Here is a 12,951-nt window from a genome sequence, read left to right as displayed (position 1 = left end):
ATCCTTCAGGAGGAGTGGCTCCCAGGGAGGCTGCAGCCTGCATCTCAGAGTCGGGCCAGAGTCTGGGGGAAAGCAGAGGGAGGGCAGGGAGCCTGTGCCCGCCCCAGGGGCCCAGGCTCCTGCTCACGAGGTGGTGGGGGGACAACCAAACAAAAGCAGGAGCCGGGGCAGCTGCCAAGAGCCCCCACCTGGCAGGGGCCCAGGCTCCTCAATGAGGCATGCTCCTCCTCAGGGGGCTGGTCCCCGTGGAGCTTCTGATGGCAGGATCCCGCCAAGGCTCTGCACTGCAGGGGACAGAAACTAAATGGAGGCACTCGGCTTTGTCCGCTCCGGGAGCCTTTGTGTCATCCTGTCCCCTCTGGATTTAGAACTGCCAGCACTGGGGCGGCGTGGCGGAGGGGAGGGTTCTGCAGACGGCCCCTCCTCCTCCAGTCAGAGCTCTGGAAAGGGCCTCTCCAGGCTGGGCCCAAGGGGTGTCAGATGCCCCTTGCTGCCACCCTAGAGAGAAACCATGCAGGGGTTTCAAGTGGTGGTCCCTCCCTTTTCCCTCATCTCTCCTTCCCCTTCCCACGCTCTTCAGCTCACAATCCCGGGGTGAGGGTGGGGTGGCCTGGGGTTGGGGCAGACATGGCACAGAGCATGGGGAAACTCCAGGCTCTGGGCCCAGCTCCCCACACAACGGCAGAGACTGAGGGTGGGAAAGACCTTGAGCCCCAAGCCCTACAGGACTCAATTCTGTCATCGTTAAAATTCAGGAGCATACTAATAGCACGGCAGCTCCCCTCTGCTCCAAGTTCCCCAGATGCTGTGAAGTAAGTAATGAGAGTCCACAAACTACAACAGAAAAGGCCAATGCACCGCTGGCCCCCGGCCTGACCCAGTGCCCTCACGCCCAACTTCCAGAACAAGGCGGTAGCCCCCGTCCCCAGGATTTATGAGCTAGCTTCTCTAAGACTTAGAAACCCTTAGGCTGGCTTCCAGCAGCCCTCGGAGGAGGAAGTCTAGAGGCCAGCACTGAAGCATACTGCTGAGGACCTCTGTGCCTCAGTTTCCTCATCTGTGAACCCCAGGATGCTCTGGAGGAGCAGAAAGAGCCTGGTGTAGCAATCAGGGGACCCTGGTCAGTCACTAACTCGGGTCACACCCTACACAAGGGTATGACTCAAATCGTGTAGAATCAAAATGAACTCACAATCTTTCAGGAGGTCTAACACAACCCACTTTTAGTCTAGAAAGAAGACTGTTCTTACTTGACCACCCCTCCCCCCCAACGAAGCAGCTGGCATGTTTCTAAATAACTGAGTGGCTTCACCATCTCAAAGGTGTTAAATGAAGAGGCTAACGAGAAATGTGGTTTAAAGGGCAACATGCTATGTAGACACCGGGGTAGTTGAGGAACTGCTTCAGGAGCATGTTTAGAGGTGGGCACGCTGGGCCAGCTGGGGTGGTGCACGCGACGGAGACCAGAGGTCTCTTATTTCCCCAACACGGCAAGGTCCAAGTTGTCCTACTGACAAAGCATCAATTAAATTAGCGCCTTCTTCCCCAGGGATGCAAGGAGAGGAGGATGAGAGGAGCGCTGGGCTTCCAGAAGCTCCCTCTCAGGAAGGGACTACATTCGAGACCAGCCCATTCCTTTTCACTCCCAGCCCCTCCCCCATCACACAATCTTCAACACGCACCTCTTTTCCTGCCTCCTCCCCCTTCTGGAAAGGTTCCAGGGCCCAGAACCATAAAAGGGGATGTGTAAGAACTTCCACCAGCTCCCTCGAAAGTTGCAGAAGGGGAGAAACACACACACACACACGCACACACACATGTCCCCCAAGATGGACCTGGGCAAGGGTCATCAATCTGAGCAGATCAAGAAGGAAGGGGATGAAGGGGAGCCCAGAGAAGTGTTGCCCAAAAAATGAGAAGCCTACCCTCCCAGGGTGGACCAGGGGCCTCGCCCCAAAAGGAGGGCCTTCCCCAGAGGGCCAAGCCAGCTTTCTAGGGCCCAAGTGGGGTCAGGATTTTCCAGAGGCTCCTTAATGCGGAACTTCTGATGCCTGCCCCGTGTCCCCCTCAGCAGTGGAGCTGTGAGGCGGCCGTAAACCCGTGTTCAGGGTGCGTGTGAGAGAGGAAAGGGGGGCGTCCCAGGGAGCAGGGGCCCCACCTGGGATGCGTGCAGAGACTTTCCGGTCTGTGCCGCCCGGGGGGCAGGGACACAGGGGTCCGAGACGCCCAGTGAGAAGGGACCCCGGGCCTTGGTCGGAGCACGGCGTGGCCGTGCGGGCCTCTTACCTTCCTTCAGCATCCCCACTTTGAGGCATTTCATGAAGCGGCAGGCCTGGCAGGACTTGCGCCTCCGTTTCGTGATCTCACACTCATTGGTGGCCGGGCAGCTGTACTCGATGTTTCCTGTAACCAGACACAGACAGGCTTGCCACGTGCCCTCCCGGAGCCCCGCCCACCAGCCAAAGGCCGGATGGAGATGGACCAGCGGGACCTCCGACTGCCCCTTATCCCGAGGTTTCCGTAGGGCAGTGGCTCCCACGGTGGGTGCTCGGAGGTCCCCGCCACGATGTTCCCGACCCTCTTAAATGCTTAGATCCTAGACCCGGAGGGCGGGGTGGGCCAGGCAGCCACAGCTTTGAAGAAGGGGAGCCCACGGCTTTGAAGGCCCCACTGAGCTGGCATTTTACCCCAGGCACAGAACACCTCCTTGCGCTGACCAGAATGTCAGTGCAGGCCACCAGCCCCTATGCCCTCCAGCCGGGGGCCCCAAAGCACGGGCAAAGCCTCCTGGAAGCTCTGCCCCCCCCCCCCCCGGGCCCAGGGCCTGTGTTCCGTGTCCCTCTCTGCACACCCGGGCCACCGCTTGCTGACCTTGAGAGAAATCACTTTCCTCTGAGTCTCAGTCTCCTCGTCTGCAAAGCGGTGTGTAGGATCTCCCACGTGAAAGCAGGAGCAAGGGCATTAAAAATGCTAAAGCACTGGGGCGCCTGGCTGGTTCAGCTGCCAGAGCACGGGACCCCTGATCTCAGGGTGGTTGGGTTCAGGCCCCTTGTTGGGCACAGAGCTCACTTTAAAAAAAAAAAAAAGTAAAGCACTACTCAACGTAGCCGATTACATAACCATGGCCCTACTACAGAGGGAATTGGTGACCGTTTTCTGGTCTCGCCCCTTGAATGCATTCTAATAATGGCTGCCATGAACCTGACCCATGCTCCCAGGAGGCTGTCAGCCCCTCGAAGGCAAACGCTTGTGCTGTTCACCACTCAGTCTCCCAGATACACCGAGATCAGCCCCTGCCATGCAGAAGCCATGCAAGAAAAACTTGTGGAATGAGTCACCGACAGAATCCTCATGGCAATCACGCGAGGTCGGTATTGACACTGCCCCCATTTTACAGGAAAGGCTGTGGCTGCCTTTCTAACACAGGGCATAGCGTCTCTCCCACGTCCTCTTACCTGCCTATAATTACTTAACAAATAGGCGTTGTGTAGCTATAAATGTGAAGAGAAAGGCAATGGGAAGGAAAGGGAGGTCCAGTGGAGTAGAGGAGAGAAAGGCAATTGGAAGGTAAAATGCAGCAGTGACCCAGTGCTGTTCTGTTTTTATCTGGTCTTCTCAGCCCCTGTCCCAACTCTGGGAGGCCTGCCAGAGCCTGCGGTTTTCAGAGAACAGACTCTGGACTAGTGCAAACTCCCCTTGCCCACCCCCATCAGATGCCCACCTGAGGGAGCAGGGAGAAGGCTGCCCTCCTAACCCTCTCGTCAGGCCCAGGGACACTCCTCCGAAGCAGGGGTGCTTGTGGGCCCACCTCGCCTGGCAAGGACACTGCTCGGCATGGAGCACCCTCTGAAAGGTCACTCCTGGCCTGAGACAGAGCTTGAAAGGTTAGTTCCAGACCTGCCTGGCCTCCGAATCCCCCCTCTCCCCCCAGCCCCATCCACATTAGCAGTTCCAACAGCTGCCTTTACTGCGCACCTGCTCCTGTGCATGATCCACACGGGTGGTCACTCCTCACAAGGCCCCTCGGAGGTGGGCCCACCAGTGCCCCATTTCACAGGCCCAGCAACGAGACTAGGGGGTGCTGAAATGAGTTACTGAAGGCCACAGAGCCCCTGTGCCGCCCCTGCACTCCACAAGAAGCTTGGGGAAACCAGACAGGCCCCTCCCTGTTGCCACCCCAGCAGCTGAGGTGGTCTGGAGGAAGTTGGGAGGGTGCTGTCTTTCAGAATCCCTGTGCCTCAGCCTCCCCCTGTGGCCTATGGAAAATACTGACCGTTGGATTTTCTGAGAGCCAGCAGGAACCAAGCTGTGCCCCTGACAAAGGGCTCTGAAGTCATAAAATTGTAGCGCCCCCGATTACAAGGTGAGGGCTCACAAGAGCTTGCTGAGTATTCTCAGCCTCATTTAGTACTGGGGAGGAGACATGACTTGCCTGGGGCACCATAGATCTCCATCTCTCTACGCACCTCTCTCTGAATTCCAGCCGCCATCACCTTATCACCTTTCTCCCTCCCATTTCTTGCTGGGCAGGGAGGAGGGTCTAAAAGTCCCCCTCGGTGCAGCAGGGTGGGAGAGGGCAGGAAGGGGAAGGGATAAGGATTCTGTGAGCCCCTCCCCTCTTATCCAGCCCTAACCATTTCTTAGGTCACTCTGGCTTGTGTGGCTTCTTGGCAAATAATTTCAGTATTTCCAGAAGCACAGTAAACAGGAGAAAAACACAAATATGAATTAATTCATCCAAGTCTATCTTGGCTTAGGAGGCTCTGTAGAGTTTGGTCCCTGCCACCATCCCACCCCCACCCCTCTCTCTCCAGCCTCAATATCCCCCCCCCCCCCCACTGTCCCGCATAATCATCAGTTCCTGGAACTCAGTGATAACACAGGCTTCCAGGCCTTTGTTCCAGCTGCTTAGAGCAACCCCAGTAAGCTCCCTCCACCACCTCACCTGGCCCGTCTACACCTCCAGGTCCCATGGATACAGGTGCTACTCCTCACCGTCACCTGACTCCTAGACCAGCTCCTCTGGAGTCCAGGCGCTCGGCACACACAGGAGGCGCTCAGTACACGCCGAGAGCCAACACTAACAGGTGCTTCCCATGAAGCAGCTATTGGTGTGCTTTTCACATACTGCACCTTTAATTTTCCCAACAACTCTGGGAGGTAAACATCTTTTCCTCCACCTTATAGATGAGAGCAGAGTCCAGGATGAGTCAGAGCAAGGACTTGAACCCAGATGGTCTGGCTCCAGTCTTGCTCGGAACCACTGTGCAGTGAGCTCACAGGGCCCGTGGCGGCCCTGCGTTCACCTGGCAAGGCAACTCACGCAGCCTCGGGACGCCACTTGCATGCTGCTAGCCGTTCACCTTCACTGGTCTCGGCTGCACAGCCAACCTGTCATCCCTTGAAGGAGGACCGATCCCGGGTTTGGAGGGGCTGTCGCTCCAGCGGGGGGTCAAGAAATGCCTGCGATTTGGCACTGGTGCTCTCCCAGGACAAGAGGGTTGAGCATTAACAACAAGGATAGAACGGTGTTCCTGACCCTGCGCGTGCGCGTGCAAGAGAGAGAGTTCTGATTTTATTTATTTATTTTTGTTCCTTTCAATTTGTTTTATGGCCCTAGCGGCTGGCCGCCAGAAAGCCAGGCTGTTGGCCTTGCCTTGTAATTTCTGTAAGTGCCTCCTTGATAAAGTGATGAGATTAATTCATCAGAATTTCTGTGGTCTCTGGAGGGCAGTCTAGGAGAGCTCAGGAGCCAGGGAGGGGCATCTGTGGAACACACACACACACACACACTCACCACCAGCTGAAGCATGGCAGGTTTGGAGGTGGGCCCTCATAGGACAAGGACCTAGCCAATGACTAGCATCAACTCAGAGTTCTAACACAGGAGTGTGCCCAGGACAGGCACAGGCAGACACTACTTCAGGTCACCTAACCTCTCTGGGCCCACTTCCTCATCTGTAAAATGGGCATATAGCACATGCCCGTCTTACAAAGTTGCGTGATACAGGGACAGAAAGCACGCACAGGGCTCAGCAGAGTCAATGTGTGGGCAAGCAAGGACTCAAGGCTGCGGTGCTTATTTGTACACGCAGGCAGTGCTGCCAGGGTAAATTCAGCAGAAGACTCCGGGTACGTCTTTGACGTGAGGCCAGCCACCCATTCTGACATTTAAGAACACTAAGACTGGCGACCTCCGAGTTGGTGCCTCCGCACTTGTGGTACGGAAGGGAGGAAGGAATGCTCAGAGCCTGACCTGGACTTCTGCGTGACCTCTGGCCTCGAGGCAGAGGGGAAATCCCCACCATCAGCTCCTTTGATCCTGTGCCCCAGGAAGGAAACCCCAAGGGCGTCACCATCAGCTGTCTCTGAACAGCTGCAGGGAGTGGGCAGTCCTCTCCCGGGGCTCAGGGGCTCAGGGCTGGGGCCGCAGAGCTTAGACAGGGGGCTCCTGGGGGACGCATGTCTCAGAGGCCGCTGGCTAACATCGGAGCCCGAATGCCCGCCATTTTAGGTCACTGCCGTGGAAGGGCTGGGCCAGCAGTCACTTGGCTCCACTTCCCTATCTATCTCACTTCTGGGGGACACAGGCCATCTCCTTCTGTGGGGCCCACTGTCCTCAACTGTCCACCCTTCCCTCTTCCTTACCTCCTAGCTCCATGATCTCATTCGTGCCACTGGCCTGGGCTATCACGTACTTGGTAAGGATGAGCAGCAAGAGGCAGGGCCTGTGCTCACACCCTTTCATCCATCTGCCTGCTGGATATTTCCACCTGCAAGTCCCTACGGTTCCTCACACCTCCTCAGCTGAACCCATCCTTACCCAGCCGACTCCTCTCATTGTGCTCCTTGTCTCAGCAAAACAATCACTAAACCGCCCCTACCCCCATCCCCACCTAGATCAGAAACTGAGGCGCATCCTGGATTCTTCCCTCTCCTTTATTCCTTTAAGGTCCTTCTCATCCTACTTCATTCACATTTTGTCCCTCCTTCCCCTATGGCCACAGCTCATCAGTCCCCACACTCACCTCCAGGCACTAGCCTCCTCTGTCTCTAGTTCCCTTTCCAGTCTGACCCCCACACTGCCCCTGGAGGGACGTTAATAATCTTTCTGTGCAAAACTCCATCATGGCACACCCCCTGTCTGCACACACATCCCACAGCCGGATAAATGGCAGCATGGGGCGGGAAGTGCCACAGGAGAATGGACAAAGTAAAACCCAGAATAGCCAAAGATGACAAGCCATCGCTTCTCCGCCTTTGGGCTAAGATCAAGTGTAGTATCTAGATGACAAGCCATTTGTACTGCAGAGCCTCAGAAAGCCTCAGGCACCGAAGGCTCGAGATACGGCAGAAGATGTGGTGGGCTTTGGGGCCACAAACTGGGGAATTTGCTGGGAGGACTTGGCTACCATTCCACGCGGCCATCTAGGAGTCCTCCACAACCCACCCAAGAGAAGCCAGCTTCATCTCTGGAGGCTGTGAGCAAGTTAAGTTCTGGACTCAAGGACCCACTCTACTTCAGGCAGAAGGGAAGCTGAAGCTAAAACTAGGATGCCTGAACAGTGGGACCACCCAGCCCACCCCAAGCCCACTCCCTGAATCCTAGCAGTCTGCACACTCCACACCCCACCCCAAGATAGGAATTTGTAGGGTTCTTCTCTGGGAGAATGCACAGCATCAGAAAGAAGTCCAGCAGATGAAGATCAACAGAAGGAATGCTCCTTCTACCCTCTTTATCCCTATTTGCATTTAAGACAGACAGCCGAGGATTACAAATACATTTTTAAACCTCACAAAGCAATAATCAACATACTATCAACTTGAGAAGAAAAAAAAAAAACACACTGCATTCATGAAACAAGAACAGCATGCAATAAAAAGTTTAAAATGTATAAAATGGAGCTCCTAGAAATGAAAAATATGAAAGTCACAAAAGATTCAGAAGAGCTGAGGAGCTGCTACTCCAGAACAGAACAAAAAAATCCAAGAAATGGACGAGAGACTAGAAAAGATGTAAGAATTAGACAACGGATGCTAGAAGCTCCGCATCAACCATCACAAGTTTTTAAAAGAGAAAAAGGTGGGACAGGAGGTCGTCATGAAGGCAGAAACTGAAGAAGGGAGGGAGGGGGTGGAGGGTGGAAATTTCTAAGACCTGAAGAATATGAGTTTACAGACAAAAAGTCCTGCTGAAAGCCCAGCAGAATAAGTGAATAAAGATCTGGATAAAATTACAGAGGTGAAGAACAAATGAGTAGCTGCCAGGGGTCAGGGAGAGGAGAGCAGGGGCGGTGGTCATGGTATAAAAGGGTAAAACCAAAGCTCTTCTGTATCTTGACTGTGGGATGGTCACAGGCGTCCATGAAGTGATACAACTGCATAAACTACACACACACACACTCAGAGTGTGTACAACCGGTAAAATCTGAATAAGGTGGGCAGATTCCATCAATGGCAATTGCTGATTGTGATACTGTACTGTAGTTACGCAAGATGTTACCTTCAGGGCAAACTGGGTGAAAGGTATTCGGGATCTCTCTGCATCATTTCTTAAAACTGGGTGTGACTCTTCAATGATCTCAAAACAAAAACATGAAAAAATAAATAATAAAAAGACCTACAACACACAACAGAGGCTTGCGTCGTAAAATTTCAACCAGAGAGGGCAAAGAAAGAAAAGAGTCTAAAATTTTTCCGGGAGAGTAACAAAAAACAAGTCAAATACGGAGGATCGAGAATAAGACCGGCCACCATATCTGAAACCATAAGGGGAAAAAGTCCGAAACACACACACACACACACACACACACACACACCCCTGTGCGCATCGCCACTTTTTTTCGCTTTGGCACTCATCATGTGACTTCATTTATTTATCTGCTTTGTTCACTGAAGTTTCCCCAGCACCCAGAACCGTGTGCGGAAGTATGAGGTCTCTATATACAGTCTCTAAATGACTCCAACTTCTTGACGACAGCACCAGAAACTAAGAAAAGGAGCAACACTGTCATGGGGGAGGGCGGGGGTGGTGGGGTGGAATCACTTAAAGCCAGAATTTTATACCAAGCCAAGATAGAAATCTCGGGGGTGAGGTGAAGGAATGAGTAAGGATATTTCCCTGCTTCCAAGGCATCAACAATTTTACCTCCCCTGCGCCTTTCCAGCACGTGCTCCCCCCAAAATGGAGGAAGCAAAAAGAGGAAGAGGCAGAACCCAGAAAACAGGGGATCCAACCCAGGGGAAGAGTCAAGGACAAATGGAGAAAGGACTAGCAGGAAGCAAAGACATTTAACCAAAAATTGTGAGGTAACCGTATTCTGACAATGGGAAGATTGGAAATGTGTGTGGTTGGATGGGTTGTATAATTGGAACAAATTCTTCATTGTCCATAACAGGAAGTCAAGAAATAATGCCCAAATTGCCAACTCAGTAAACATGGCTGTAAAATCACATTAGCAACTAAGAAGATAAACGCTAGAAGAAAGTTTTTCTTAAAGGGCTAACTTTGGATCATGAAGGGAGGAAAGAGAATATATGTGAAGGGCCAAGGACTGTCACTTTTCATTAGGAGACTTACTTACATTTCCATCATACTTTTTTAAACTGCGTGCACACATTGCTTTGATAAAAAGCTAAAAGTTACCTTAAGAATTAAGTTTAAGAAATTGTCCAACAGCTCCTTATCACATAAAGAATGAAATCTAACCTCCAGGGCAAAGCCTACCAGGCTCGTTATGATCTGGCCAACTCTGACCTGTCTGTCCTCATTTTCCTCAACCTGGGCCCTAAGGTGGTAGGTTCCACTAATACCTTTGGGGCCTCCGATCCCTCGCCTACCTCCCTCCACCTGAAACCCTTCCTGGTAAATTCTCCCACAACCTTGAACCTCAGCTCATGATACCCTCTTCCCTTCTGCCCTGGGTAGGTTCACAAGCTCCTTCCTGTTTGCCCTCATAGGTCACACCCGCCACCTTCCACTTGAAGCAGCCAGCTGGGTGTTGCAGAATCAGGATTTTGTGTGTTGTCCTCCTTCTGAGCTACGTGCTTCCTGGGGATAGAGGTTACTGGGTCTCTCTCACTTTTGTATCTCAAGTACAAAGCAAATAAATTGATGGGGTGCCCAGGTGGCTCAGGTGGTTGAGCATCCAACTCTTGATTTCGGCTCACGTTGTGATCTTCTGGTTTGTGGGTTCAAGCCCTGCGTCAGGCTCCTTGCTGATGCAAAGCCTGCTTGGGATCCTCTCTCTCCTTCTCTCTCTCTCTCTCTCTGCCCCTCCAGTGCACGAGTGTGCTCTCTCTCTCTCTCTCCCAAAATGAATAAAGAAACTTAAAAAAAAAAAAAAAAAGCAAATAAATTGAAAGCAAAACCTCCACTTAGAGAATCCTAGAACTCAGCAGTGATCCGTCAGTTGTCAAATCCAACAGCCTGTTCCAGGCCCCCTATCCTGGTCCTTCCCAATGCAGAGAACACCTAGCTCTTAAGATTTCATCTCCCTTCCCTCTGCAGGGACTCTTACGAGGTCTCGGATCAGTTCTCTATTCACCACATTGACGCCAAGGTGCTTCTGGTGGTAAGAGTGCATCATTATTCTATGTAGCATCAAGAAAGGAAGCAATTCTGCCAATCAAACTACAACTGTGCTTCCTTGCCACTAGCATTTCCGTGTGTGTTCGCATGAAAAGATCTCTTTGAGATATACTTAGAGATATGATCGTACAGCATCCTTGTGCATACACGGAAGAGAAAATAGAAGAAAAACAAATCAAAGGTGTCACTAAAACTTCTCCAAGTGCAATTCTCCTGAAAGATTCTTGATCAAAGTCATTGTTTTTGTGTTTTCCCACAGAATCGTCCTCTCTGCCAATAAGGGAGCCAACCATGCTGTGCTTCTGAAGAATGTCCATTATCATCTCGGGGGTTACCTCCCAGGTCACTGGCCCCTTTCTGCAAGTTCTGATGTGCATGTGAGGGCAGGGTCAACCACATGGAGTAACCAGCACATAGCCCAATTCAGAGAGGTTGGGGCGGGGGGGGGGGGGGGGGGGGAGCAGTGCATGTTGAAACCGACGCAAGATGGTACTTCTCAGTCTCCTTCCAAGGCTCTTACTTCCTTTCCCTTCACTAGGTCCTTCCTCTTGCCCCCACCCCCACCCCCACCCCTGGCCCCTCTCCTTCAGAAAAGCTTTCTCTAGAAAAAACTCCCCTGGAGGGCATGTTGCATCAGATGGCTTTGCCCCACCCCCCACAGTCTCAGATTAGCAACCTGGGTGGGGCTGGAAATTTGCATTTCCAGCAGGCTCCCAGGTGCTTCTCCTCTGGGGACCACACTTTGAGAGCCACTGCTCTAGAGGATCTCATTAGATCCCCAAACCCCACTCAGCTAACACTCTGGAGCCCTAGGCCCAGAGTTCCAACTCTCTAGAGTAAAACCTGTGAACTGATCAAACTCAACATGTCCCAAACTTTGTCCATTGTCCCAACCCCTTGCTCCCGGCCTATCCTTCTCCCACTAGGAATATTCTTCTTTCTTGGTTTCCTTGCCGTCAAATAACCTCGCCAGCCCCCTAGCAGCCTAAATTTGAAACCTAAGGGGCAGTCTCAATCCAGCCACTGTTCATTTTATACTGAATCCACTTCCAGAAGTTTCTCAAGTCCAACCTCTCCTTTTAACCCTTCTGCCACTGCTGGCTTGGATGCCTCCAAATGGATGGGCTATGAGAATCCGCTTCCTAACCGGACTGCCTGCCCCTAGACTCTCCCACGTCCAGACCATCTTCCCCGAATTACCTTGCCAGAATTAACTTGCTAAAATGAGATCTCATTAATTCTCTGCTCAAAAACCTTCACTGGCTTCCTGTTGCCAAGCACAAGCAGCAAAAACAATTATTATCTATTTAAGAGTTATATGCCAGGCACTAAACTAAAAACTTCACGTGCATGACTCATTTGATGTCTGCAATCTGCAATGACGTTCCGGCACCAGAACTGCTTATCAGCCCCATTACTCCCATTTCATTGACTGGGAAATTAAAGCCCAGAGAAACTATGTAACTTTACCAAGAAGACCAAGAAAGAAATTGTCAAATTGGGATTCTAAGACCGGTCACACACCCTCGAATCTTGGTGTTACTCCATACTCTTCCTTCACAAAGCCTCCGAAGCCTGTGCCATCCAGCCTCCCGCTGCTTTCCCCACCAGCCCGTCCTCTGCCACAGAGCCCCCCCCCCGCCCCGCCCCCCAGCAGAGCACATCTGCTCCTCTGGGCCCCCGACTCCTGTTCTTTCTGCCAGGCATGCTCACCTTTCCCTCCTGTTTGCATGGAATTCGTAGGAGATGCCCTCCACCCACCCACCCACCCCCAGGCTCTGTCTCACCTGACTTGCACTCTGGCTGTGATGTGGTCTTTCTCTCATTTCCCCCAGTGCCCTGCAGACAGCAAACTGTTTGCAGGTTTCATTGACTCTTTTCGTACAGATGAGGAAACTGAGACCAGACGACACAAGTCCCTGCCCAAGGTCAGCCGGCTGGTCAGTAGCCGGGCTGGAATAGCGACCTGGTCCCGACCCCCACTCACTCCTAGCTCTGTCTCTGCAGCCCCCTTGCCTCGTGTCCCGTGGGATCCCCAGCCTCATTCTCCAGGACAAAAGGCCTGGAGGTGGTCCAAGGCAGGATAACCCATCAATCATCTCCCTGCCCCTTCCTTGGGGAGTTTCCTTCCAAGTCTGCATCTGGGCCCCTGGTGAACAAACAGAAGCAGCGCCTGCCAGGCCTTCTTTCTTACTTGCTCTCATCTGAAGTCACAGACCCAGGAGCTGCTCCAGGGGCCTCCTGGTGACCTGCTAAGTTGGCCTCATGCCCTGGGGGCGTAGGGAGGGCTACAGGGTGGCTTTACCCTCCCCTCAGCAATGTGCGTTCACTTATTCATCAGTGGCTTCCACTCCCAGAAG

General features: G+C 52.7%; 1 protein-coding gene across 1 annotated transcript in view; it reads right to left on the bottom strand.

Moving 5' to 3' along the window:
- The window catches only part of ESRRB (estrogen related receptor beta), a 173,384-nt gene that overhangs the window by 36,215 nt on the left and 124,218 nt on the right, over positions 1-12,951 (bottom strand). The window contains exon 3 of the mRNA XM_030319636.1: positions 2,287-2,403. Within this exon, the coding sequence (XP_030175496.1) occupies positions 2,287-2,403 (117 nt within the window). The remainder of the gene's footprint in view (positions 1-2,286; positions 2,404-12,951) is intronic.

Source organism: Lynx canadensis, chromosome B3 (assembly GCF_007474595.2).
Source record: "Lynx canadensis isolate LIC74 chromosome B3, mLynCan4.pri.v2, whole genome shotgun sequence".
NCBI classification, from domain to species: domain Eukaryota; kingdom Metazoa; phylum Chordata; class Mammalia; order Carnivora; family Felidae; genus Lynx; species Lynx canadensis.
This window is presented reverse-complemented; position numbering and strand designations above follow the sequence as displayed.